The sequence below is a fragment of the Fukomys damarensis genome, unplaced genomic scaffold, assembly GCF_012274545.1.
Source record: "Fukomys damarensis isolate Sample0158 unplaced genomic scaffold, DMR_v1.0_HiC HiC_scaffold_14, whole genome shotgun sequence".
NCBI lineage: Eukaryota > Metazoa > Chordata > Mammalia > Rodentia > Bathyergidae > Fukomys > Fukomys damarensis.
The window spans coordinates 52,565,387-52,592,234 of record NW_022900926.1 but is presented as its reverse complement, the minus strand read 5'-3'; the positions used below and the strand labels follow the sequence as shown (position 1 = coordinate 52,592,234).

General features: G+C 35.0%; 1 protein-coding gene across 4 annotated transcripts in view; it reads right to left on the bottom strand.

Moving 5' to 3' along the window:
- The window catches only part of Cfap206 (cilia and flagella associated protein 206), a 52,272-nt gene that overhangs the window by 14,564 nt on the left and 10,860 nt on the right, over positions 1-26,848 (bottom strand). For all 4 annotated transcript variants that reach the window (XM_010633277.2, XM_010633276.2, XM_010633278.3 and 1 more), the window contains exons 8-11: positions 18,170-18,289; positions 16,791-16,989; positions 14,380-14,520; positions 10,260-10,453 (exon numbers count right to left, since the gene is read on the bottom strand). In XM_010633277.2, coding sequence (XP_010631579.1) covers positions 10,260-10,453; positions 14,380-14,520; positions 16,791-16,989; positions 18,170-18,289 — 654 coding nt within the window. The remainder of the gene's footprint in view (positions 1-10,259; positions 10,454-14,379; positions 14,521-16,790; positions 16,990-18,169; positions 18,290-26,848) is intronic.

The window sequence follows — 26,848 nt, the reverse complement described above, 5'->3', positions numbered from 1 at the left end:
TAGAGCAAAAATATTTGGGAAAAAATTATGTACATGTTGAATATGTAGATGTTTTTCTTGTCATCATTTCCTAGACAATACAGTATAACTCTACTTATTTAGCATTTACATTATGTGTTATAATCTATGAATGATTTAAAGTGTATGGGAGTATATATGAAACATATAAAAATACTGCACTATTTTACAGAAGAAACATAAAAATCCGCAGATTTGTGTATCTGAGGGTTCTGGAACCAATCATACAGATACCCAGGGATAATGGTATTACAAAGAAATAACTGCAAGTGTGTATGCCTTAGTTAACTCTTCCCATTGCTGAGACAAAATACCAACACCCACATGTTAAAGGAGGAAAGGTACATTTCAGCTTACAATCTATAGAGGATTAAGTCCCTGGTTGGCTGGCTCTTAGGCAGGGCAGCATAGCAGAGGGCCATCACAGAGCAGAAACAGTTCATGGCAGGTAGAAGGCAGCTAGCAGTAAGTAGCAGCCTGTCTTACCTCTCTCCCTTGATTGGTGGTGACCACACCCAGGAAGGAGCTTTCAACATCCACATACAGAACTATGCTAATTCCAATCAGTGTATTACTTTAGTACCACCCTTAATCCTAGTATCACAGGCCTTAGGTGAAACCATTTAGGAAAAACACCACCTATGAGAGCATGAGGCTCAGGCAACAACTCGATATAAGCCATAACAGTGTATTATCAGCACAGGGAAAAAAACCAGACCACTGGAAGAGATTAGAAAGAAATCCATTTGATATGAAAATTGTTAATATAATACAGAAGCATCATCTTTAGTAAAAAAAAAAGCATATAATAATTAGTAACTTGTGTTAGGAAAACTGGCACTATATGAAGAAAAATAAAAATTGAACATTTTTGAGAGTAACCTTTTGGTTGATCCAAAACATGTCCACCCAACATTTGGCTCACAGGCAGAGAAACAATAATCGGATAAGGCAAATGTCATGCAACAACAACAGGAAGCAGAATTATGTGATTTGAAAGTTAACCTAGATTTCACCTTTTTCATTTGTAATTGCACTGATTTGTATCTTTGCTTTCCTTTTTTTGTAAGATTGGCTAAGGATTTGTCTATTTTGTTTATTCCTTCAATGAACCAGCTCTTCATTGTCTGTATCATTCTCTTAGCTCCCATTTCACTGATTTCTGTTCTTATCTGCACATGTTGAACTATATTTGCATCCCTAGGATGAAACATGTTGGTCTGGTTTTATTTATTTCTTTGTACAAGCTCTGAATTTGGATTGTTCTTATTTCTCTAGGACCCTGAGGTACATCATTAGGTTATTTATCTGGGCTTACTCTCTTTTAAAGGACAATGCCAAAATTCAGATTATTAGTAACTACTTCACAAACTTGTATGCTAACATTGGAGAACTCAGAAAAAATTAAGAGATGCTTAGATATGTGTGAATAACCAAAACTAGCCAAGAAAAGTTAAAAACTCTAAATAACCCAGTAACAGGCAATAAAATTGAAGCAGTAATAACCTACGAAGAAAATAACTATGAAAAGATCAGGAACTAATGGATTCACTGCCGAATTCTACAAGAACTTCAGAGAAGATCTAATGCCAAGACTCCTCAAAATCTTTAATGAATCTGAAAAGAAGGGTGTATCCCAAAGTCATTCCTGGAACTTAACATTACCCTGATTCCAAAAGCAAATATGGAGCCAATCAAAAAAGGAGAACTACAGGCCAATCTCTCTAACGAACAAAGATGCAAAAAATCCTCAACAAGATAATGGCAAACAGAATCATCAAACAAATCATCAAAAGATCATACACCATGACCAAGTAGGCTTCATCCTAGGGATGCAAGGATAGTTCAACACATGCAAATCAACAAATGTAATCCATCACATGAACAGAAGCAAGGATAAAAATAACATGATCATCTCAATAGATGCAGAAAAGGTGTTTGATAAAATCTAACATCCATTCATGATAAAAAAAAACTGAAAATAGGGATAAAAGGACCTTGTCTTAATCTTATAAAAGCCATTATGATAAACATTGCCAATATCATATCAAGTAGGACTTTCACTTTTCCCTCTAAAATCAGGAAGTAGATAAGGGTATCCACTATCATGACTCCTGTTCATGATAATCCTCAAAATATTAGGCAGAGCAATCAGATAACAGAAAAAAATAAAATGGATATATATATATTCATATATATATATATATATATGAATATATATATATAGGAAAGAAAAGTCAAAGTATTATTATTTGCAGACGACATGACTCTCTACATACAAGACTCAGAAAACCCACTGAAACCTAGAATTAATGACCAAATTCAGCAATATAGCAGGTTACACCCGTGCGTGGTGGCACACACCTTTAATCCCAGCACTCGGGAGGCTGAGGCAGGAGGATTGCTGTGAGTTTGAGACCAGCCTGGGCTACATAGTGAGTTCCAGGTCAGTCTCAACTACAGAGTGAGACCCTGTCTCAAATATATATATATATATTTCTGTAAGCTCATAATGATCCCAGTAAAAAAAAATTAGGAAAACAATACCATTCATAATAACATCAAGCAAAATAAAATGCTTAGAAAGTAACCTAACAAAGGAAATTAAATACCTCTACAATGAAAATTACACCACTCTGATAAGGTTGATTAAAGAAGACATCAGAAAGAGAAAAAATATCCCATGTTCCTGGATAGACAAAACCACAAAGTCAAGATGGCTATACTTCCAAAACTGATATATAGATTTAACACAAACCCCATCAAACTATCAACAGCATTCTTCACAGATCTAGAGAACACAATACAAAAATTCATATGAAATCAGAAGAGACCCAGAATAGCAAAAATAATCCTGGGTAACAAAATGAAAGTAGAAATCACAATCCTAGATTTGAAGTAATACTACAAAGCTACACTGACAAAAAGAGCATGATTCTGGCACAAAAAAACAGACTTGTGAATCAATGAAACAAAACAGAGGAGGGAGAAACAACCTCAGACACATTCAATAAAGGGCCTAAAAACACACTGGAAGAAAGACATCCTCTTCAACAAATAGTACTAGGAAAACTGGATATCCATATGCATAAGATTGAGTCTAGACCCATACATCTCAACATGTACTGAACTACAATCAAAGTAGATCGAAGATCTAAGTGTTAAAACAGAAATTCAATCTGGTGGAATTTAAAATAGGTGAAACTTTTGAAGACAAACGTGTAAGTAAGGACTTTCTGAACAGAACCCCTATTGCACAAGAAATAGTACTGAGAATCAACAAATAGTATCATATAAAAGTAAAAAGATTCTGCACAGAAAAAAGTGAAGAAACAACCTACAGAATGGGAAAAAAAATTTAAACATAGGACTAACATCTAGAATATATAAAAAACACAAAAATATGAGATCCTCTAAAATAAAAGATTCAATCAAAAAATAGGCAACTGAAATGAATGTTTGCTTCTTAGAGGATGTACAGATGACCAATTAAATATACTTTTTAAATGTTGAACACTTCTGGCCACTAAATAAATGCAAATTACAATAACACTGACATTCTATCTTCCTTCAGAAAGAATGGCTGCTATTAGGAAATCAAATAATAATGACTACTAGTGGGACTGTGGAAAAAAAGAACCCATATTAATTGTTGATCAGAATATAAACTAGAACCACTGGAAATCTGTGGAGATTCCTCAAAAAACTGAGTTGAAATTCCATTTGCCCCAGACAGTCCCCTTTTAGGTATTTTCCCAAAAGAGATAAAGACATATTATACTGATCCAAGCATATCCATGTTTATAGTAACACAATTCATAATAGCTAAATCTTGGAAATAGCCTATATACCCATCAACATATATCTATCAATGATTGGATAAAGAAAATGTGGCATTTGTATGTAATGGAGTACTAAATTTGAGGCATTCATAGGTAATGGATGCATCTTGTCACCACAATGTTAAGCGAAATATATCATACGCACAAGTTTAAGTATTGCATCGTTTCTCTTATAGGAGAAATCTAAATTATACATAAAAAGAAAAATGAAGGGTAGCTATAGGAAGTAGAGAGAGATTTTTCAAATGGAAAGAGGAACAAGAGATGGAGGAAGGGGGATGGAGGATAGGGAAAGAGGACAAAAAAAATTGAAATAAATAGAAATAGAGCCTTTACAATGGGAAGGGGAACAAAATGGAAGGAGCAGGGAGGGTTTGGAGGGGTAGAGGATGAAAATAATTAAGAAATATTATGTACATATACCAACTTCCCAGATAAATGTAATGATTATGTATTGCAAATTGTACTAACAAAAAATAATCAGCTGGGGATTTGGCTCAGCGGTTCCATGGCCTGCCTTGCAAGCACAAGGACCCGAGTTCAATCCCTGGTACAACAAAACAAACAAACAAACAAAAAAGTCAAAGAAGAAAAACTAGATGCACTCTGCTAGGAGTCCCAGTTGAGCTGTCCAGGGTCCTGACCACTATATCTCTTACCCCATTCCCACATGACTCAGTCCTTAGCTCTATCTGATCTTTCCACCCTTGTGTTCAGACCACCCTCTGTGTTCACCATCACCAGCTTGTCAATTCCCTTTCTAATTTCTGCTTAGATCCCTTATGGCCTGATCAGAGGTACAAAGTGTACCTGCTTCATAGTTAAAATGTTGATTTAAAAAGAGCAAAAACAAACATTAAAGAATATATACTTCAAAAATCTTTATTTTCACATAGTTTCAAAAGAGAAACTCAATGGAAGAGGAGAGCCTGAAGGATCATATGAAAGTCAACAATGACAAAGATACAAAGAAAGAAAAAAGATTATACAGTAATAGGATGAGTTCTTTGCAGGTAGAAATTTTTAGATTTTGTTCACAGCTAATGATCACAAAAAAAATCTACACCTAGACATGTAATAATCAAGATCCCAGAAACCCAACAGAAGAACGAAATACTACAAGCAGTTATAGAAAAAAAACAAATCACATGAAAAGGAAAGCCCATCAGAATCACAGCAGACTTTTCAACACAAACACTCAAGTCAAGGAGAGCCTGGAATGATTTATTTCAAGCCCTAAAAGAAAACAACCTCCAACCTAGATTGATGTATCTCTGTCAAAATGGATAGGAAAATAAGATACTCGCATGACAGAGAACACCTGAGAAACTTCATGAATACTAAACCAGCACTACAAGCAATTCTAAACAATATCCTAGAAAAAGACAATGAAGGTCACAACACCATGAGGCCCAACAGAGCAAATCAATTAGGCAAGACAAGAAACTAGAGAGGAGCAAAAAATTAAAAAGAATCAACAACATGATAATTATAAGTCAATACATATCAGTTATAACCATCAATGTCAATGGCCTTGATTCACCAATAAAGAGAAATAGAATGGCAGAATGGATTAAGAAGCAAACTCCCAATAATATGTTGTATACAAGAAACACTCCTAGTACAAAAAGAAGCCCATAGATTGAAAGTGAAAGGATGGAAAACAGTTCTCCATGTGACAGGAGTCCAGAAAAAAGCAGAGGTAGTTATCTTATTCACGCACAAAGTAAATTTCAAACCAAAACTGATTAATAGAGACAATGAAGGCCACTACATCCTGGAAAAGGGAACAATTCAAGAAGAAGGGATGACAATCATGAACATATATGCACCAAATATTCATTCCCCCAACTATATAAAACAAAGAGTATGGAACATGAAAAACCAAATAAGCACTAGTACATTTGTAGCAGGGGACCTAAATACCCCACTATCACAAATAGACAGATCATATAGACAAAAAATCTACAATGAAATACTAGAACTGAATCAAGCTTTTGAACATATGGACTTAATAGATGTCTACATAGTGTTCCACCCCACAAAATCAGAATATACTTTCTTTTCGGCTGCACATGGGTCATTCTCCAAAATAAACCACATACTAGCTCGTAAAACAGGTTTAAATAAATGCAAAAGAATTAAAGTTATCCCATGTATATTATCAGACCATAGTGCAATTAAATTGGAGATCAATAGCATAAGAAACCATAGGAACTTCAGAAACACATGGAAATTGAACACTCTCCTGAACAATCAATGGGTTGCAGAGGAAATTAAATAAGAAATAAGACAGTTTTTACAAAGAAATGATAATGCCAATACAACATACAGGCATCTATGGGACACAATGAAATCATTTCTACATGGAAAATTCATAGCTGTGAATGCCCACACTAGGAAAACAGCGAGCTCAAATAAACAACCTGATGATGAATCTTAGATTCCTAGAAAAATAACAGCAAGAAAAACACAGAGCTTGTACAAATGAGGAAATTATGAAGATTAGAGCAGAAATCAATGCAATGAAAACTAAGAAAGTGATACAAAAAATAAATGAATCAAAGAGTTGGTTTTTTGAAAGAATAAATAAAATTGATAAACCCTTAGCCAACCTTATCAAAAAAGGAAAGAAAAGGCTCAGATCCATGCAATTAGTAATGAAAACAGTGAAGTCACAACAGATCCAGCAGAAATCCATAGGATCATCAATCCTACTTTGAGAACCTGTACTCTAGTAAAATGGAAAATACAGAAGAAATGGACACATTTGTAGATACTTATAAATTACCAAAGTTGAACGAAAAAGATAAAAAAATTCTAAACACCCCAATTACGATCAGTGAAATCGAAAATGTAATTAAAAGTTTACCAATGAAGAAAAGCCCAGGTCCTGATGGATTCACTGCTGAATTTCACAAGACATTTAGAAAAGAACTACTGCCACTACTCTTTCAACATTTCAATGAAATTGAAAGGGAAACAATACTTCCAAATTAATTCCTGGAAGCAAGTGTTACTTTGATTCCAAAACCAGGGAAAGACTCAGCTAAAAAAGAAAACTACAGACCAATCTCCTTAATTAACATAGATGCAAAAATCCATAATAAGATACTGGCTAACAGAATACAGAGGGTCATCAAGAAGATCATACACCCTGACAAAGTCGGATTTATTCCAGGGATGCAAGGATGGTTCAACATACATAAATCAATAAATGTAATACACTATCTTAACAGAGTCAAGGACAAAAAATATATGATCATCTCAATATATGCAGAAAAATCATTCAACAAAAAATTCAACACCCATTCATGATAAAAGCCCTGCAGAAAATTAGAATAGATGGTCTTTATCTCAACTTGATAAAGGCTATCTATGAAAATCCAACAGCTGATATCATACTACATCGTCAGAAACTGAAAACCTTCACACTAAAAGAAGACAAGGATGTTCACTGTCACTACTCCTGTTCAATATACTTCTGGAAACATTAGCCACAGCAATTAGACAAGAGAAAGAAATAAAAGCAATAAAGCTAGGAAAGGAAGAAGTTAAACTGTCATTATTTGCTGATGATGTGTCACTGTACATAGAAGACCCAAAAAGCTCCTCCAAAAGACTTCTATACTTAACTGACAGATTCAGTAGAGTAGATGGAAAGAAGGTCAACACTCAAAAATCAATAGCCTTCTTGTACACGAATAACAGAATCATTGAGAGAGAAATTATGGAAATAATCCCTATCACAATAGCATCCCCGAAAAAAGGAAATATCTAGGAAAAAAAATCTAACGAAGGAAGCAAAAGACCTCTACAATGAGAACTACAACACTCTGAAAAAAGAGATCGAAGAGGATATAAGAAAATGGAAAGACATCCCTTGTTCCTGGGCAGGAAGAACCAATATAGTGAAAATGGCCATATTTCCAAAACTGCTATACAGATTCAATGCAATCCTGATCGAAATCCCTACAGTGTATTTCACTGAACTAGAGAAATCCATCAAAAAATTCATTTGGAAACAGAAGAGACCTAGAATAGCAAAAGCCGTTCTAGGCAACAGAGACAAGTCATGGGGTATCACAATCCCGAACTGGAAACTATACTACAAAGCTACTCTGATAAAAACAGCATGGTACTGGCAAAGAAAAAGACCTGAGGATCACTGGAATAGATTAGAAGAAGGAGAAACAACTCCAGACACACTCAGCTACCTCATCTTTGACAAAGGAGCCAACCATCCTCATTGGAGGGAAGAGCCTCTTTAATAAATGGTGTTGGAAAAACTGGATTTCAACTTGGCAAAGATTAAAGCTAGACCCCTATCTTTCACCATGCACTAAATTTAAATCCAAGAGAATTAAAGATCTAAATATTAAAATAGAAACACTAAATTTGTTGGAAGATAAGTTAGGTAGAACTCTTGAAGACATTGGTCTAGGGAAAGACTTTATCTTCAGTAGCACAGGAACTAGCACATGGGATCTCATCTTATTAAAAAGCTTCTGCAGTGCAAGAGAAACCACCAACAGAGCTAAGAGACAACCTACTATGTGGGAAAAAATTCTTACCAGCTTTCCTTGACAAAGGTCTACTATCCAGAATATATAAAGAACCCCAAAAAAATCAGAACCCCCATATTTAACAATCCAATTTCAAAAATGGGCATCTAAAATGAACAGACATTTCTCAGACAAAGAAGTAAAGGCAGCAAATAAATATATGAAAAAATGTTCAACATCACTGGTCATCAAGTAATGCAGATGAGGGGCTGGGGATTTAGCTCAGTGGTTCTGCTGCCTGCTTTGCAAGCACAAGGTCCTGAGTTCGATCCCCAGTACCAAACAAACAACAACAATAAAACGAGGAGAAGAGATGAAGATGAAAACAAAACTGAGAAACCACCTCACCCCACAAAGAATGGCTGCTACCAAGAAATCAACCAATAACAAATACTGGTGGGGTTGTGGGGAGATAGGAACCGTTCTTCACTGTTGGTGGGAGTGCAGCCTGATGCAACTACTGTGGAAACCAATATGGAGATACTTCAAAGAACTAAGATTAGAAGTCCCATTTGACCCAGCTATTCCCCTGCTGGGTATCTTTCCAAAAGAATTAAAAGAATCATACCACAGTGATACATGGTCACCCATATTTATAGCAGCACAGTTTATAATAGCTAAAACTTGTAAACAGCCTAATTGCCCATCAACTAGAGACTGGATAAAGAAGATGTGTTTTTTGTTTTGTTTTATAAAATGGAATACTACTCAGCCATAAAGAACAAGAAACTGGAGACATTTATAGCTAAGTAGATGCACATTGAGGCCATACTCTTAAGCAAAAAATAGGACACACATGCATAAATACTGAATAGTTTCTCTGATGTGATAAACTAAAAGTGCAAATTAGAATAAAAATGTATAATTGATATTGTGTAATAGGAAACAATGTCTAAAGGTGTAGGGGAAGTGGAGGGTTAGGGGAAAGGTAAAAAAGGAAAAGAAAAAAAATAAGAGAAAAGGAAAAAATGGAAACAAAGTCTCTGCAAATATGGAAGGCTGGAGGGGGTGAAGGAAGGCTGCCAGAATGGGGATAAAATAAGAACCAAGACCTGTCATGTAAAGGTACAAGATCCCAATGATGAATGTAACTGTACTGTATACCTAAAATGTACCAATAAAGAAAAAAAAATTTGTAATCTCCATATGCCATATTCCTGGCACACAGCAAATGGCTTACCAAATGTCTGATGAATAAATCAGACCCAGTCATACAAGAAACACATCTTTAAATACATTTTGTGCTGTTTCAGCCTACTATAATTAAAACCCGGTAAATTGTTTTCCAACTCTCAGTACTAAGTTAAGTTACCATCTGTGTTATCTGTTCTGAGCACCTCTAACTTTCAATACTAACATACTGTAGTTTTTTTTGTTGTTATTGTTTTTTTGTTTTTTGTTTTTTTGAGGCAGGGTCTCACTATGTAGTTGAGACTGACCTGGAACTCACTATGTAGCCCAGGCAGGTCTTGAACTCACAGCAATCCTCCTGCCTCAGCCTCCTGAGTGCTGGGATTATAGGCATGCGCCACCACACCCGGCTAACATACTGTAATTTTAATTATTCAACTACAGATTTCTCTATCAGGCCTTCTCTTTCTCTTTCAGGTTTTTTTCCAGACTTGTTATTTATCAGTTTAACTCCATATCTTGTTTTCATTATTCTTTGTGGATTCCATTAGCTTCCATCTTTAGATGTAAATTTTTTTCATGTGACCTGTGAAAACCCTGATCTATTCTTATTTCTGTCTGGATTTAGGAATTACTCTTAAAAATATATAACTTCTAAAGAAAATATATTTAAATGTCATAAGCTTAATATTGACCTGCTTACCTGAGAATATGGAATCAGTGTTTCAAACTGTTGATGAAGCTCCAGAAGCTGAATTAACTCTGCATTTTTTTTGGCCTTTTCTTTAATTAAATCAATATATTTTTCAGGATTTTCTGCAAATGAATATGCAGCATCTCTGGTATTGAAAGTGTAATATTTTTCTTTGTATTTCAAAATTCCAATTGTTGGGTTTCCTAAAAAAATCAAGAAAAATAATTGAATTAGGCATAAAATATTAAGTGATTTATGTTTACATGATACCCATAAAATATTCCCTACTTTTTAACTTATCAATTATGTTCTTTTAAATTATGTATTTTATTAAATGATATTTTACATGAAACTGTACATTTTTTTAAAGTGTGATTTAAAATATGTTTTATATAAAATACTTTCACTATCTAAATGAAAAATATTTAAAAATCCTTTATGAAATGTAATTTAGTCATCTGGCAGGTTTTTAAAAATCTACTTAAGCTGGCTGGGGATTTAGCTCAGTGTTTGTGCTGCCTGCCTTGCAAGTGAAGGACCCAAGTTTGATCCCTGGTACAAAAAAAAAAAAAAAAAACTACTTAAAATAAACTATTAAAGGATTGTTTTTACCAAGCACTTCCACAGAGCCAAAATGATTCATAAAGGATTATTTGTAAAATAACTCCGAGAATTATCAACAATCAGTTTTTCCAAAATGCAAATTTGCATGTTACAAAATATTTCCCACTGTAAAAAGATTCAGTATTGACTATAGATTATAAATTTTTCACATATTTGGAGAAAATATATAGTGATCAGTAATACTATCATTCATTTAATTTCATTTGTTGAACCAAAAAAATTTTTTTTCTATCAGTACCAGGGATCAAACTCAGGACCTTGAACTAACAAGGCCTGCAAGGCACCATTAAACGAAATCCCTGGCCCCTGTTCAACAAATATTTATTTAAGGAGTTTTGGAGAGCTTGTTTGCAGGTTCCAGCAGTGGGGTGCAGCTACTCCCATAACCCTGACAGAGAAAACAATCCTCCTGTCTTGGGGGTGATCATTCTCTTTGACCAAGCGCACAGCTTCAGGAGTAACACAATTGGAGCAGCGAGGGAGAAAGGGGTCATCTGCCTAGCCAGCCAGATTAGCTCAATCAACCCTGGTGACTAGTGCGTGAGGTGACCGATGTCACAGCCAGATCGCCCTCACACCCTATCGGAAGAGTTCTTGGCATCAAGTAGATAGAAGAAAATAAAGTACCTATTCTCAACAAATTGCAAATATATCAGAGGCTAAAGAGAGACCAGTGCTACAGGAGGAAGGGAGGGAGGCAGAAGAGGAAGGAAAGAAAAGCAAGTTAAACACATAGTAAAAGCAAAGAGGTAAGAGTGATTTAAATTGGGTGATTAGGAAAGACAAAAGAAGGCATGCAGCTATGGGTATGTGTAGAACTTTCAATAAAGAGGAAACTGCAAGTGCAAAGGCTCTGAAGTGAAAGTGGGCTCAGAATGTTCCAGAACAGCAAAGCCAGTGCTGCTGGAGCAGTGCAAACCAGTAGCAGAGTGGGGGCCATGAAGTCAGTGAAGCCATTGGAAAAGGACCCTGAGGGTAAGCCACACAGTCACCTCAGGGTTCAAAGCCCTGTTCTGTAGATCCTCAAGTGGAAGGAGGGGTGATGAGTGTTGCTGCTGCCCAGGAAATAATGTAGTTAGTAGAAATAATGCAGTAAACAGAATTAATGTGGTCAGGGCTAGCTTATTCAGAGAGGAAACTAAAACCCATAGTCCAGCAAGTTCTATTTTCTTATTTTTCCCTTTTTCTTAGAACCACAGGTGGTAGAAACTGGAAGTGTCCATATGGGCCTCTTAGCTCATCCCTGTAATTTTCCTAAGGGTAAACTGAGGTCTACAGAAGACATGAGATTTGCTGAAGGTCACCTTATTCATCAATGATACAAACTGGGACTAGAAAACAGACTTTACTGAATCCAAGCCCATGGCCTTTCAACCACATCATGCTCTGTCATCATCCACATGCATGTTTCTCTGTGTGTTCCTCAGGACTACCTGCCCTTATTTTTGTCAAAATAAAAGAAAGAAAGTCAGGAAGAGAAGAAGGAAGAAAAGCAAAGAAACTATATGTAGTCCATTGCTCCTTACTTTTTTGCACAGGCTCTTGATTACTTTCTCTTATGATTTGGATCAAAAATGACTTCCCAAAGGCTCATGTGTCAGAGGTAGGGCTTTTGGAAAGTGACTGGATTTAGGGTGCTGAATGGACTGTTAGGAGTTAGGGCCTAGCTGCAAGAAGTAGGACACTAGGGAACAGGGAGCATAACCAGAAAGGGTATATTTTGTCCCCAGCACTTTCCCTTCTCTGCTTCCTGACTGCCATGAGATGATTAGATTTCCTGTGCCATGCCTTTCTGCCTTGAAGCCAGCCAACCATGGACTGCACCCTCTGAAAACATGAGCCAAAGTAAACCTTTCCTCGTAAGTTATTTATAGCAGGTATTTTATCACAGTAACAAAAAGACGACTAACATAGAAGCACCTCAGAATTCTATTATCTCAGTTCCCATGCAAAAGGTAATACTATTTTAAAATGAGCCAGCTTCTGTGCCTTTCTAGCATGTATGCACACAATTCCAATAATTCTTTATAATGAATAGAAGCAACTGCCAACTCTGACATGTCAGTAATACAGGAAATAAAAAAGAAAAGGAAGGAGGAAGTTAATGATATGAATAAGAAACAATTTTTTTCAAACAGTTTCCATTCTAGCCATAGCATGCTTCTTGATATTTCCAATCTACACAACATTTTTTGGATAATAATTTATTTCACCTCAGTATCTGATTTACTCTCTGGGTGAAGCTTCAATATCTATCGATCAGAGAAAATGTACTTGATAGAAAATATTTATTAGGCATTTTCTTGGAAGAATCTATAGTAATCTTTTTCAGTCATTACTTTGGAATGTGATATATTTTTATCAATACTATTGAGGGTGAAAATTGACTCCCGGTGTAAAAATGGTCAACTATGAGTTAATTGTGTGACTATGCTTGCCAAGAAAGATATATTGTAACTACAGTCACTACTGTAATGCAACTCACCAGAGTAAGGGATCTCAGAAAGCCCTGCGAAACCTCCTGCTCCCACTTTGTGGCCCCTTTGCTTATATAATTATGTTTAGATGAATAGCTGCTTCCCCAGTGATCACGCTTGCTGTTTCCCCCTCCCATAGAAACATAAAGGTATAAAAATGAGAGTAAAGTTCTGTGCGACACTTTTGAGGTGACCTGAATCCCTGGAAGCTGCTGGCAATAAGCTGAATTTTGCTCCTACACAGTATGATCAAGTGGGCTGTCCAGAGACCCCTAAGGGGTCAGGTTTTACTATAACAGTCTAGAATACTTTATTAGGCCTTGAGTCATTTCCTTTCTGTAATACTATGGCATCCATGTTTTTAGATATAGGCTGAACATCTCCAAACTGAAAATCCAAAATCTGAAATCTGAAATGCTCCAAAATTTGAAAACTTTTGAGCCTGATATGATATCATATATAGAAACGTTCACACCTAACTTCATGTGGTAGTTCACACAAGTCAAAACACAGGCACACTAAAAATACTGTAAAGATTACCTCTGGCTATAATGTATGATGTTCAGGAAACATGAATTAACTCTGCCCTTAGATCTCATTCCCAAGATATCTCTTTATGTAAACGAAAATATTCAAAAAAATCCAAAATCTTAAACACTTCTGGTCCCAAGTATTTCAGATACAGGATATTCAACCTGTATACATATTTCATTACTTATTGCTAATAACCTATTCTTCATGTCAATCTACCAGATTATATTGTGAGCACCTCCAGGACAAAGACACTCTCTGGTTCATCTCTGTAGTTCCTTTCTGGTTCACCACCCAATTCCATAAAGTTTTAAAAAGTGAGCAAGTGGGGTCAGGGATTTAGCTCAGTGGTTCCACCACCTGCCTTGCAAGCACAAGGACTGGAGTTTGATCCCCAGTACCCACCCTCCCAAAAAAGTGAGCAAGTGAATGGAAACGACAACCACACAGAAGAAGAAATTGGGGGAGTGGGGGTAATACGGTTTCCAATAATATACCTGGAAGGAGAAGTCCATCTGTTGTAGCAAATGTGTAACCACAAAATCCCCGATATTGAATTAACAATTTATCAAAATTTGCTGTTGTTTCCGGGAAAAGCCATTCAAGTTTTTTGAAATCTGACAAATGGACCCTATATTCTAAAATGAAAGACAACAGGAAAAACTTTCATTAAATGAGAAGATTAACTTTCCTAAATAAATTAGCAGTAGCTCATTAGAAATATTAACTTTTCATTGCTTTATACTTTTCCTGACAAAGATGTGATACAAAACTAGATCTATGAGAAGGGCTATTCATGCCAGAAAGTACAAATAACCTTGTGTCCAAGGCAAACACGACTTGCTGGAGCAAACTTGGAGGTAGATCATTGCTCCAGAAAACACAGAGGAGAGGCCACTTCAGAACACGCATGGTTTTCTCCTGAGGGAAAAGCTGACTGAGGAACTTCTGAAAGATGAAGTGTTGATCCCCACCACAGAATAAACCAATGTGGATGAGCAGAAGAGACTGGTTGCTATGTGACCACGGCAGAGATAGGGCAATTTCTTTCAATATAACGGTGCTCTTAATAATATATAGATGATAAAATACTTTGAATTGGATGTTTATATACTAAGTGTGTCTCAAAACAGTAGAAAATGTTCTAAGCAGGAAGAATAAAGGAAATGTCTCTTACTAACTTGATATTAAAAACAAGGTATATGGGAGGCTGAGGCAGGAGGATCACTGTGAGTTCAAGACCAGCCTGGGCTACACAGTGAGTTCCAGGTCAATCTCAACTACATAATGAGAACCTGTCTCAAAAAACCAAAAAATAAATTAATCAATTAAAATAAATAAATAAGGAAAAAAAAGGTCTACAATTTCTGTTCCTGATAGTTTTAAAAGTTCTTCAGGCCAGGGATTTAGTTCAGTGGTTCCACAGCCTGTCTCGCAAGCACAAGGACCCCAGTTCGATCCCCAATACCAAAAAAAAAAAAAAGTTCTTCCTCAAGTCAGTTAGTTTACTTCCAATGATAAGCAAATTGAATAAATTTTTATACAAAAACATTTATAAAATATTATTCTCTGAGCTTTTTCGCATTTGTAATGCTTTTCATACTTCTGTACCTGGTTCTACACCCAAACAGAAATACTCCAAATGATTTTGTGGCTACAAGTAACAGTGAATGCATGCATAATTTGGAGAAAAATCTGTTTTATTCCTATATGCTCAAATCCTCCAGCAGTGATGAAATGTGGGAGGTGTAAATTAAATTCTTTCAGAAGAATATGGGCTCTCTCAATTAACAGGAGAATAACTTGATAAATGGTGCTCTAGTGCACAGAGAGGTGATACATGGTGGAACTCTAAATCGAAAGAAGTCTAAATCTAGGAAGTCAGAAGTAATCTTCCAACCTCATTTGGCTTAATAACTACCGTTGAACTTACTTTAACTTTTCAATTTCATTTCATATTTTCTACGTGTTCAATTTTAATAAACTAAAATGAGTAGTAAAATCTTCAACTTCTGAAAGGATACTTTCGCGTCTCTGATTTAGTTTTCAATTTTTGTAATTTCTAATAGTTTCAAAAAGGCAATCACTAGCTGGGCGTGATGGCACATGCCAGTAATCCCAGAACTGGAGAAGCTGAGGCAGAAGGATTGTCATGTGTTTGAGGCCTGTCTGGGATACATAATGAGTTCAAGGTCAGCCTGAACTGCAGAGTGAGACTCTGTCTCAAAAAAAACAAAACAAACAAAAAAATCACTGTTACAGTTTTATCAAATACATTTTGAAAACAAATTCATAAATCATATAATTTATTTTCTGGAAAAAAACGTTCATTTTAGGTAATAATTCAAGTTCCACAGTTTACTTTGGTATGCTTATGAATTTTAAATTGTCTTTCAGATGAAAGAGACCAAAACTAAAAGTTATAAAGTTTACTGATAAAGACAGCATTTCTTTAAAAAGAAAAAAATAGCTCTATTAACTTGACAGGGACAAAACTAATTGGTTTATAAATTCTTGACTTGAATCTGAGGTAGATATTTGACAAATACCATTATAAAGAATTAGAGCTCTATTTTCAACAAATATAGCAAACATCAATCTCCTTTTCTACTACATATCATATCAATAACAAAATCACTAATCCTACAATAGAAACACATACAAACAGAAAGTCACTGTTAACCAAAACATGAATAATAATACTAGGAATGGTTACTCCTGGATAGTAAGATACTTAGCTTATATATTTTTTGTTTTCCAAATTTTCTGTAGTGAACATTGATGCTTTATAATCAAGAAAGATATTTAATACTTTATCAGAAATCTATAAAATGAAAAATGTAAAACAAGTGACTTTTCTAGAGATACATTTTTAAAAGAAGAGGAAACAATGAATGATTTCCATTACCCATGTGTTCTTTTATTCTGTTTGCATCCGTTTTCACAGTCACATCCTCAAGAAGAACTTGCTTTACTTTGTCAGGAAAGAGAACTTCTTGAGCACCTAGGAATGGCTCAAGATGAGTGGTCAAATTACTGAGGATGCTAATCAAAACAGTTTCATCCTGAAAGCTGATCCACAGATTGGCCAGTGCAATGAAAATGGGCTGGGGGAGAAATAAAAAGGTTTAAAATGTAACTGTGTAGTAAAACTATAAACTGTTGCACTCTTTAAAATAAATAAAATTGTAGCTGGGCCTTGTGGTGCACACCCGTAAGCCCAACTTTTGGGAGGCTGAGGCAGGGTATCGCCACGAGTTCAAGGCCAGCCCGTGCTACATAGTGAGACCGTGTCTCAATAAAACAAAAAAATAAGAAAATATACACACATATACATACATACAACTGTCATTTATAAAGAATTAATTCCTCTTTAAGTCAAAAATCTTACAAAATTAGACAATAAACTTTACAGAAATTTGACTCATTAATGATATGAGAAAATAGATTTGTCTTTTATTTTACTCAAATTATAATTTACTTAAAAAACACCAAACGCATTTGATCACCTAAGAAAGACAAACACTTCACCTGGAAGACCAAGTATATATTAAAAAGGCTAAATATAAATCATTGTAGAAGATTTATATGGACCAATAATGATTCATGAGAACCTAGAAAGTATAGAGATACTTCTTAGGTATGTCTTGTTAGTTGCAAGTTAAAGATTTTAGTTAAAAATTTTAGATATTTTTTATTCACAATAAAGATCACTGACTTATGGAACAAAGGAAAAAATAAACTTGTTTCTTGGTTTTTAAAGCCAAATATTGAGGATGAATTCATCAGTGTCTCAAATGCTCTATTCAATACATCTTGAACATTTTATACTTGGTTGCTCAGGTAAGAGCTGCCAAGTGTGTCCACAGAAGTTAACAGAAGTCCATGCATGGTAAACAAATGATGGTTTTATTATTTTTCCTTTGAGAAAGGTCACAAGTTACATCATCTCTGTGCTAGAGGAAATTTCCTACTAGCAACTATGAACACATTTTCAGCACTATGCTATGGGTTATTTCTTTTGCCACAGCCAATACTGATGTTTTGGTTCTCATAGTGTAGGCCTGCATTTCCTTTACTTTCAAGGGCTTATGAAAGAGAATGCTTTCATTCAACATAAAGCTGATCATCACTACAAAATAACCACAAAGAACAAGAGCGACTTGTATAAAATTAATGTTATATTTTTAGTAATTAAATATAATTATAAGGACTTCTAATCTACTTTCATAGGGCTCCACAGGAAATTCACCTTTAACTAGGTCAAAAGTGATGACAAATACTCACAAAGACTTGGGATGTCGGGACAGCTGTCTTCGCTCTTATGGTCATTTTCAATTGTTCCAGTTGGGCCGTTAACTGCTTCATCATCATTTCCACTTCTTGAGCACAAGTAATTACATCTGACTGTGAAGAAAACATAATTTGTGCTAATTTCTTTATAATTTCATTATAAAAATCAGGTATGCTTTAAGCCCTGCTGCTCCCCACCTTCCTTTGAGGTAAACTCAGGGACAGGACAGACTCTGTCTTTTGTGGCATCCTCAACTCCGAAACCAGTACTAGCATGTGGACAGTGCTCGAGAAATATTTGTGGGTTCCCTTAATCTTTTGCAATACAATGGCTATAATTTCTCTCAAATAGATATAGGTATTTTTTTAAAAATCTCATTGCATTCCTGAGAAATTAATCCCCAGGCATTCACTTTGTATAGTTGTATGGCTGTTATTTTCCCGTTCCTCAATGATAAAGTAATGAAGGGCCAAGGATTTAGCACACTGACACCTCCCCTGCCTTGCAAGTGCAAGGTTATGAGTTCAGTCTCCAGTACCAAGAGAGAGAGAGAGAGAGAGAGAGAGAAAAGTAATGAAGTATTCATCTGAAAACCATTTTGTGGCCTTCTGAAAACTATTTTGATATACCAAAATTTATTAAATTATGGAAAAATTTTTTAAATTACAGCATTAAAAGCAAAACCAGTGTGGTAGTGCATGCCGATAACCATTGCACTCTGGGAGGCTGAGGCAGGAGCATTGCAAGTTTGAGCCAGCTTGGACAATGTAGAAAGACTATTCTGGGGTGGAGTGGAGCCTGGGGAATGTAGTTCACTGTGAAGAAAAGAGATGGGGGAAGAAGAGAGGGAGAAGAAAGAGGGAAAAAGGAAGTTGGGAGGAAAGATGAAAGAGAGAAAGATCAAAAGATAAGGAAAGAAAAATGAAGAAAAGCAATATATTTCTGACACAATGATCAGAAAATAAGTTGCTAAATGATGATTTGAAATAATTACATATATTTCTTCTTACTATGTGCTAAGCACCATATAAAATATTTATAAGCACACATTTTAAAACCCCAAGGAATAAAATAAATTGCCTAAGTATATCAGCTAAGAAGGGTAGAATCACAGTTCTGTGCCTAAACCATGTAAGCCCAGAGCCCAAAGCTCAGCCCTTACCCAGCATAGTGTGTTGCCTAAAATGGGAGCAGAAATTGCAGTGGGTTTGGTTGAACAGTAGAGTGTAAAAAAAAAAAACAAAAAAAATTTATTTGAAGATAAAAAAGTGCATTTGAATTCTCAAGTGTCTGTAACTTAATTCAGTTTGTGTGTGTGTGTGTGCATGTGAGGTACTGGAGATGAACTTAGGATTTCATGCATGTTAAACAAGTGCTACAACTTCATCTCTTTTCATTTCATAATTTCTCTTGTACTTTGGCTTTTGCTAAGTTTCCCAGGCTGGCCTTGAACTTGCAATCCTGTGCGTCAGCCTTCCAAGTACTTGCAAGGATTAGAGGTGTGTGCCACCACACCTAACTATTAGATGATTTTGAAATGACAAAAAGAATGAATTATAAATTTTTCCAAAGGTAATGATTTTGGTGAGAGATATCAATATTATTATAGTTCACCTAACAAAAAATATTATTCATAGATAAAACATGTACTTTTAATTTTGCCAATATTGCTACTTAAGCATTTTCTTTCTTGCTTCATTCTTCCATACAATAATGTCTTTTTTAATAGGTCTGTCAGTTTTAAAAATTAATTTTATTGGTACATTTTAGATATAAATAATTTGTTAGCAGATAAAACTTTTCCAAAATTTTATAGATATAAATAATGAACAAATTCATCACATGAATTTGTACCTCTGCCTGATATATCTTGATTCATTTTTCCCCTTTCCCTCCCCTCTTCTCTCCCTTATTTACAAAAGCTTTGTTTCCACTTTTTTTCTCTGTTCTTTTTCTCCTTTTCTCTTCCTTCCTTTCCCCCTCCCCCTCCCTAGTTCCCCTTCCCATTTGAAGACTTTTTTCCTATTTCACAATATATTCTAACATGTCTCTTGTCTACCTCACAGAGCTTTTTAGAACCACACTTGTTAGTCTTGCTTTAGGAATGAAATATAAAAATGCAGGCTTTAAATACATTTTAGATTTGTATAAATACAACAAAAAAATAGAAATATATCTTCCCATATTCCCCAAAGAAGTGGCATTTGGAGCCAGGGATTTAGCTCAGTGGCACTGCACCTGTCTGGCAAGAAGTGGCATTTGACACATAATGCTTTTTAAAGCTATAATGGAAGATACCCCAGAGCTCTATCCCGTAGATATTTTCAGGGTGTATTCAGAGTATGAAAGCACACAATGCTTCTGGGATTTTTTCCTGATCATGTTCTAGAACACTCATTCCATTTACAAATTACCAGAAATAACTTATTCACAAGGGTAGAATTCTTTGTAGTGTTAATCCTCTAGGGATAGTATCACTTAAAACTTTTTTTTTAAAATCATAGCACAGTCAATGTTTAGAGAAAGCATTTGATACCAGCATGTCTCTTCATCCTTTTACCCCTTTTAGGAAGATAAAAATAGATAAAACTATTTTTGTTTGTTTATTTTTGTCACTGTGTAGTCCAGGCTGATTTTGAACTCACTATGTAGCCCAGGCTTGGCTCGACTTCACAGCAATCCTCCCACCTGAGCCTCTTAACTGCAAGGATTACACGTATGTGCCATCATACCCAGCTAGATAAAACTTTGATGTCATGGGGTAGGCAAAGACTTCCTGAACAAAGTCCTGGTTACATAGGAAATAGTATCAAGAATCAACAAATGGGATTATATCAAATTAAAAGTTTCTTTTGTGTGATTTTTTTGTTTTTTTATTTTTTTATTTTTGTGAGAGGATCTCATTATGTAGTTCATCTGGACTTGAAGTCACGCTGTAGCTCAGGCTGGCCTCAAACTCACAGCAATCATCCCTCCAAATTCTGGGATTACAGGTGTGCACCACCACATCTGATTTTTTTTCTTTTCTTAAATTTATCAAATTAAAAAGCTTTTGTACAGCAAAAGAAACAATCAACAGAGTAAACAGACAACCCAGAGAAAGGAAGAGACAATGTAAATATTTGCCAGCTATTTCTCAATAGAGGAGTAGTATCTAGACTATATGAAGAATTCAAAGAAATTAAACTTCCCAAAATAAAAGATCCAATTTAAAAATGGGCAACTGAAATGAATAAATCCTCAGAAGAAGTACAGATGGCCAATAAATACCCATCAACAGATGATGGACAAAGAAAACATATTAATATACAATGGAGTGCCATAAAGAAGGATAAACGAGTCATTTGTAGGTAAATGGATGCACCTTGAGACTACAAGTATTCTTTTCCAGTTTTTGGCTTTCAGTCTGTGAATTTAAGTTAAATATGTTTCTTGTATGCAGCATATTGTTGGATCTCATTTCTGATCCATTCTGCCAATTCTTTTGATTGGTGAATTGAGACCACTCCCAACTGATAGATGTTGACTTGTCCTTGTCAACATATTATTTTCCTGTTGTTGATTCCCTTTCTTTCCCTTCTACTTAATATCTTGTCTTGCCTGGTGGATTCATCCTATTGGGATTTGGGGGATTATTGTATTCCTTGTCTTTTTCTATAATATCCTTCAGAACTCTTTAGAGTGCTGGTTTGGTGGTCAGGAATCTCTTCTGGTTTTTTTTATCACAGAAGTATCTTATTTCTCCATCAATTTTGAAAGATAATATTGTGGAGTACATCAATCTAGGTTGGAGGTTGTTTTCTTTTAGGGCTTGAAATACTTCACTCCAACTTCTCTTTCACTTATTGAGAAGTCTGATGTGATCCTGATGGTTTTCCTTTATAGGTAATTTGTTTCTTTAACAGTTTGTGGTCTCTCTTCCAGTTTTCTGTAGGCTCCACTTTTCTAAGTCCTTCCTGGTCCCAAGAATGCACCTCTCTCCTTTCCTTCACCTAAGTTGTATTTTCTGAGTGTCTGTATTCCGAATCTTGGAGAGGCTGATTTTTCACTGTTTACTGCTGTACCATCTTCCCAGAAGTTCTCAACATCACCATTTTCTTAATCAATTGTTGATTTCTTACTATGTACCAGGCATTATTCTACCTTATTTACATAGTGGAGACCATTTTACAGATGTAGAAACTAAGGCAAAGGGAAATTAAGCAACTTCCTCCAGGACACAGGCATGGCAAAGTAAGAATTGGAATGCACATAGTCTGGTTGCAGAGCCCTCATTTTCACTTGCACATTCTCCTTACTGTCCCTCCTTACTGTGAAATGTGGAGCTCCAATAAAAATTGAAGACTAAGTTGTTTGGGTAAGATTCATGATTAAGCATCCACCATCTTCAGCACCAGAGGGTCTTCTCGGCCGGGCCCTCCCCTGCTGGCACTGCTGCTGCCATCTTCAGCACTAGAAAGGTAGCCACGCAGGCATCCACAATGCCCCCCAACCTTCCCCCTTGTGCTTTTAGACCTCCAGATTGTACCAGTCTTTGGACCTACTCTGTAGAGGCAGAGGTGGTCATAAAGAGTATTTTCTGGAACTTTCAACTTTGAACATCTTTAAAGAAGTAGTGGGGGGAACTTATAGAAGAACTGAGTGGAGTTCAAACCTTTAGGAGGTCAGAGAACTCAGTCTGGGCCTTGCAGCCGAGCTCAGTCTGCTTTGTGGGGTTCTGCTACCAGCTAGCTGAGATCAGGCAGGGGACTCAGCTTTGCAAATGGCAGCACATATTGTATATTATGACAGCAGTGATATAGCCTGAAAGAGGCCCTTCAAACTCATTTTTGTTTCTTTTTTTCATTCTTCTTTGCAAGTTCTTTTTCTTTTTGTTTTCTTTCTCTAACTTAGTCTCTTACTCCACTATAGTATCCCTCATCTCCTTTTTTGTTTCTGCTCTTGTCCTAATTCAGTTTTCTTCTTTTATTATTTTTTTCTCTTTTCTTTATGTTCTTTTCTTATGTTATTCTACCTCACTCAAGGGTTATTATACTTCTATTTTGTTTGTTCTTTTTGAATTTAACAATTTCCTGACAATTGTCTGGTCATTCTATGTCTTTTGGCTTCATATGAAACCTTCTCTAATTCTTATACTTATCTACTCCTCTTGTCTTAACTTTGTTTTAAGCTCCCATTGTAAATGGTAAATATCCTTATTGAAAAGTTTATTTACTGTAAGCATATTTTGGATTGCTTCTTGATTTTAATTAAATTCACATGGTTTGAAGGTGATAGATTGATGACTACCATAAGTGGTCAATTTGCAAATTGTGCTTCATCATATTGTGGTGCTGATGGTATCAATTAGGTTAAAGGACTGTGATTGATTCATTGAGCTTTTTTCCTCAGTATTATGAAAATGAGAATGTCTATGAGTCATTAGAGACCCATGGACTTCAGCCCAACTATATCAGGAAGATCTAAGTAATAACCTAAAGGTTAAACTAAGGACAACCCAACAACAATAGTAAAAATGAGAAAACGCTTAAGTAAGATACAGGGACAGATTTCCAGTTCACTAATGGCAAACAGTGGGGCAGATGAGGATGAAAAGTCTGATAGTGAATCATCAGGACACCCTGAACTCGAGGCACAGGAAGTAACAAAACTGATCAGTCAGGCTCTAGGGAAATATAAAACAGAAGTAATTTCCCAGATAATCATAGAGATGACCAGCAAAATGAAAGTTATAATTTGTGACTCTAGAACAGAAACTGAGAAGAAAATAGATGAGCTCAGGACCATGATAGAAGCCGTGAATGCCCAGCATAAGAAAGAATTGGAAACAATAAATGCCCAATACAAGAAAGAAATGGAATCCATAGGACAGATTCAAACAGATATTCAGGAGATTAAAAACTGCATTGAGAGTGTTCACAAAAGAATAAAAGAGTCCAAAGATAGAATCTCAGATATAGAAGATAAAATTGAAGTCAGTAACCGTAAAAAGAGAGGTCTCTTAAAAACAGTAGGAGACCATAAGAAATTGATACAACAACTCTTAGATGATACTAAGAAGAATAACATAAGATTGATAGGAATTCAAGAAGTTGTAGGAGAAAATGTAAATAACTTAAAAAAGCTGTTCACAGAATTAATTATAGAAAACTTCCCAAACAGAGGGAAAGAATTTGATATACAGATAAGTGAGGCATTATAGGACTCCAACTAGCCGTGATCAAAAAAAATCTACACCGAGACATATAATAATCAAGATCCCAGAAACCCAACAGAAGAACAAAATACTACAAGCAGTAAGAGACAAGAAACAAATTACATGCAAAGGAAAGCCTATCAGAATCACAGCAGACTTTTCAACACAAACCCTTAGGTTAAGGAGAGCCTGGAATGAGATATTTCAAGTACTAAAAGAAAACAACCTCCAACCTAGATTGATGTATCCTGCAAAACTTTCTTTTAAAATGGGTGGGGAAATGAGATATTTCCATGATAAAGAACACCTGAAAAACTTTATGAATACCAACCCAGTACTACAACGAATTCTAAACAATATCCTAGAAAAAGACAATGAAGGTAACAACACAATGAGGCCCAACAAAGCAAATCAAATAGGCAAGCCAAGAAACTAAAAGGAGAAGGCAAAAAAAAAAATGATAATAATAAGTTAGTACATATCACTTATAACCATCAATATTAATGGTCTCAATTCACCAATCAAGGGAAATAGACCAGCAGAATGGATTAGGAAACAAGATCCAATAATATGTTGTATACAAAACACGTCTAGTGTAAAAAGAAGCCCATAGACTGAAAGTGAAAGGACAGAAAACTTCATGTAAGAGGAGCTCCCCCATCCCCCAAAAAAGCAGGGGTAGCAATCTTATTCACAGACAAAGTAAGTTTCAAATTTAAACTGATTGAAATAGACAGAGAAGTTCACTACATCCTTGTGAAGGGAATAATTCAAGAGGAAGAGATAACAAATAATTTATTTTTAATTTATTGAGTATGTCAGAAAATATGCTTTTTTTTTCCTCTTTTCTTCTTTTTTTCCTTTTTCTTTTTCTTCCTCTGATGCTGGGGATTAAACTAGGCACATTGTTCTGGTTAGGCAGGTGCAGCGCTATTGAGCTAAATCTCAGGCTTTACATTTCATATTTTGAAAATTTATCAATATATTAATCCTTGTCTCCATATGTTGGTCTGCCAAATTGATGAGTTATTTTGGTTCTCATTTTCTTTGCTTTTTTATTTGAGAATTTATGAAATCTGTATATATGAGTAGTATGAAAAGTATTAAGATCCATCTGTCATTTTCCTCTTTCATATCTGCTTTCTACAAACTTCCTTTTCTGTCACTACAGCTTGTCTGATTGGAAATTTGTTAAGACAAATGTTGCTATGTTATCAATATATCTTTGTACCTATTTTCTACTGATGATGAATATTAATTTTTAAGTAAATTTTATTAAAACTATACTTAATCATTAATATCATTTAGTATCTGGTACATATTACAAATTCTCCACCTCCCTCAAAGATGTTATTTGTTTTTTCTCAAAGTATACAAATCACCAATGTTCCACACATCACTGAACTATTTTGTTATACCTAAGTATATATTGTATTGTAGAAAACATGCACTGTGTATATGTGTGGGGGGTATGTTTTTACATATATGTGTGTACTATCAAATGAGAAACATGGGCATGAATGTGGTAGGATTGTGCACATTTGGCATATTGATAGTTTCTCTGGCAACCTTATGATTTCTTTAAATTACATATTTGACTTAATTCATAGTCATTCGTTTGGGAAGAATATTACATATCTATTGATGTTAAATTCTATCATTATGCTTATAAAAATATAATAAAAATAAGTATGGGATATAATAATAATAGAAACAGAAAAATTTTATCTTAAAAATGTGAATTTTTCTTAGTTGCTTTTGGATTTCAAATGTAAGTATATTTTTTTCTGTGGGAAGTTTTGTTAGAAAATGTAAGTGGTACAATCAACAAGTATATGATATTTATCAATTAATAAAACCAAGGAGTTTATAAATCATAAAATTTTGAGGACAGTTTCTCAACTATAATATGTAACTTTGTTTTATTTATAATTACATTATTTCAAAAATATAGGAAAATGAGTAAGAATATAATGTTTGAAGATCATATCAAACTAATGTATTTCGATTAGTCTGTTAAATAAATTCTTATTTATTTCATATCCTTTTTTTGCTGTCATATATATGTATATTTGAAATTTTTATTTAGTATCTTCATTTCTTGTTATCATGTATGTTTGCAATCTTTAATTAAAAAATAGAAAAAAAAAGATTCATGATTAAAAGTTTGAAGAAAACACTCTATAATAAATGACATCTTCTGCAACATTTCTATAGTATGCATTATGTTTTCTCAAGGTTCTCTCTTTTAGTAACCTCTACAAATGAAGATAGCAAAAGCAAAAGTAAGGTTCTACTCCTGTGGACTCATTCTGCATTTTAATGCAAATGATTTAAAAAAACCTCCTTGGTATTTAAGTAGCTACATAAGGCTGAAGTCAATGTTGAGGGAACATTTACCAATCAGGGTGATTTGTAATAATTAAGTAGTAGAACAGTTACAACCACTACCCCTAGTTTGTTGCCATGACATGCT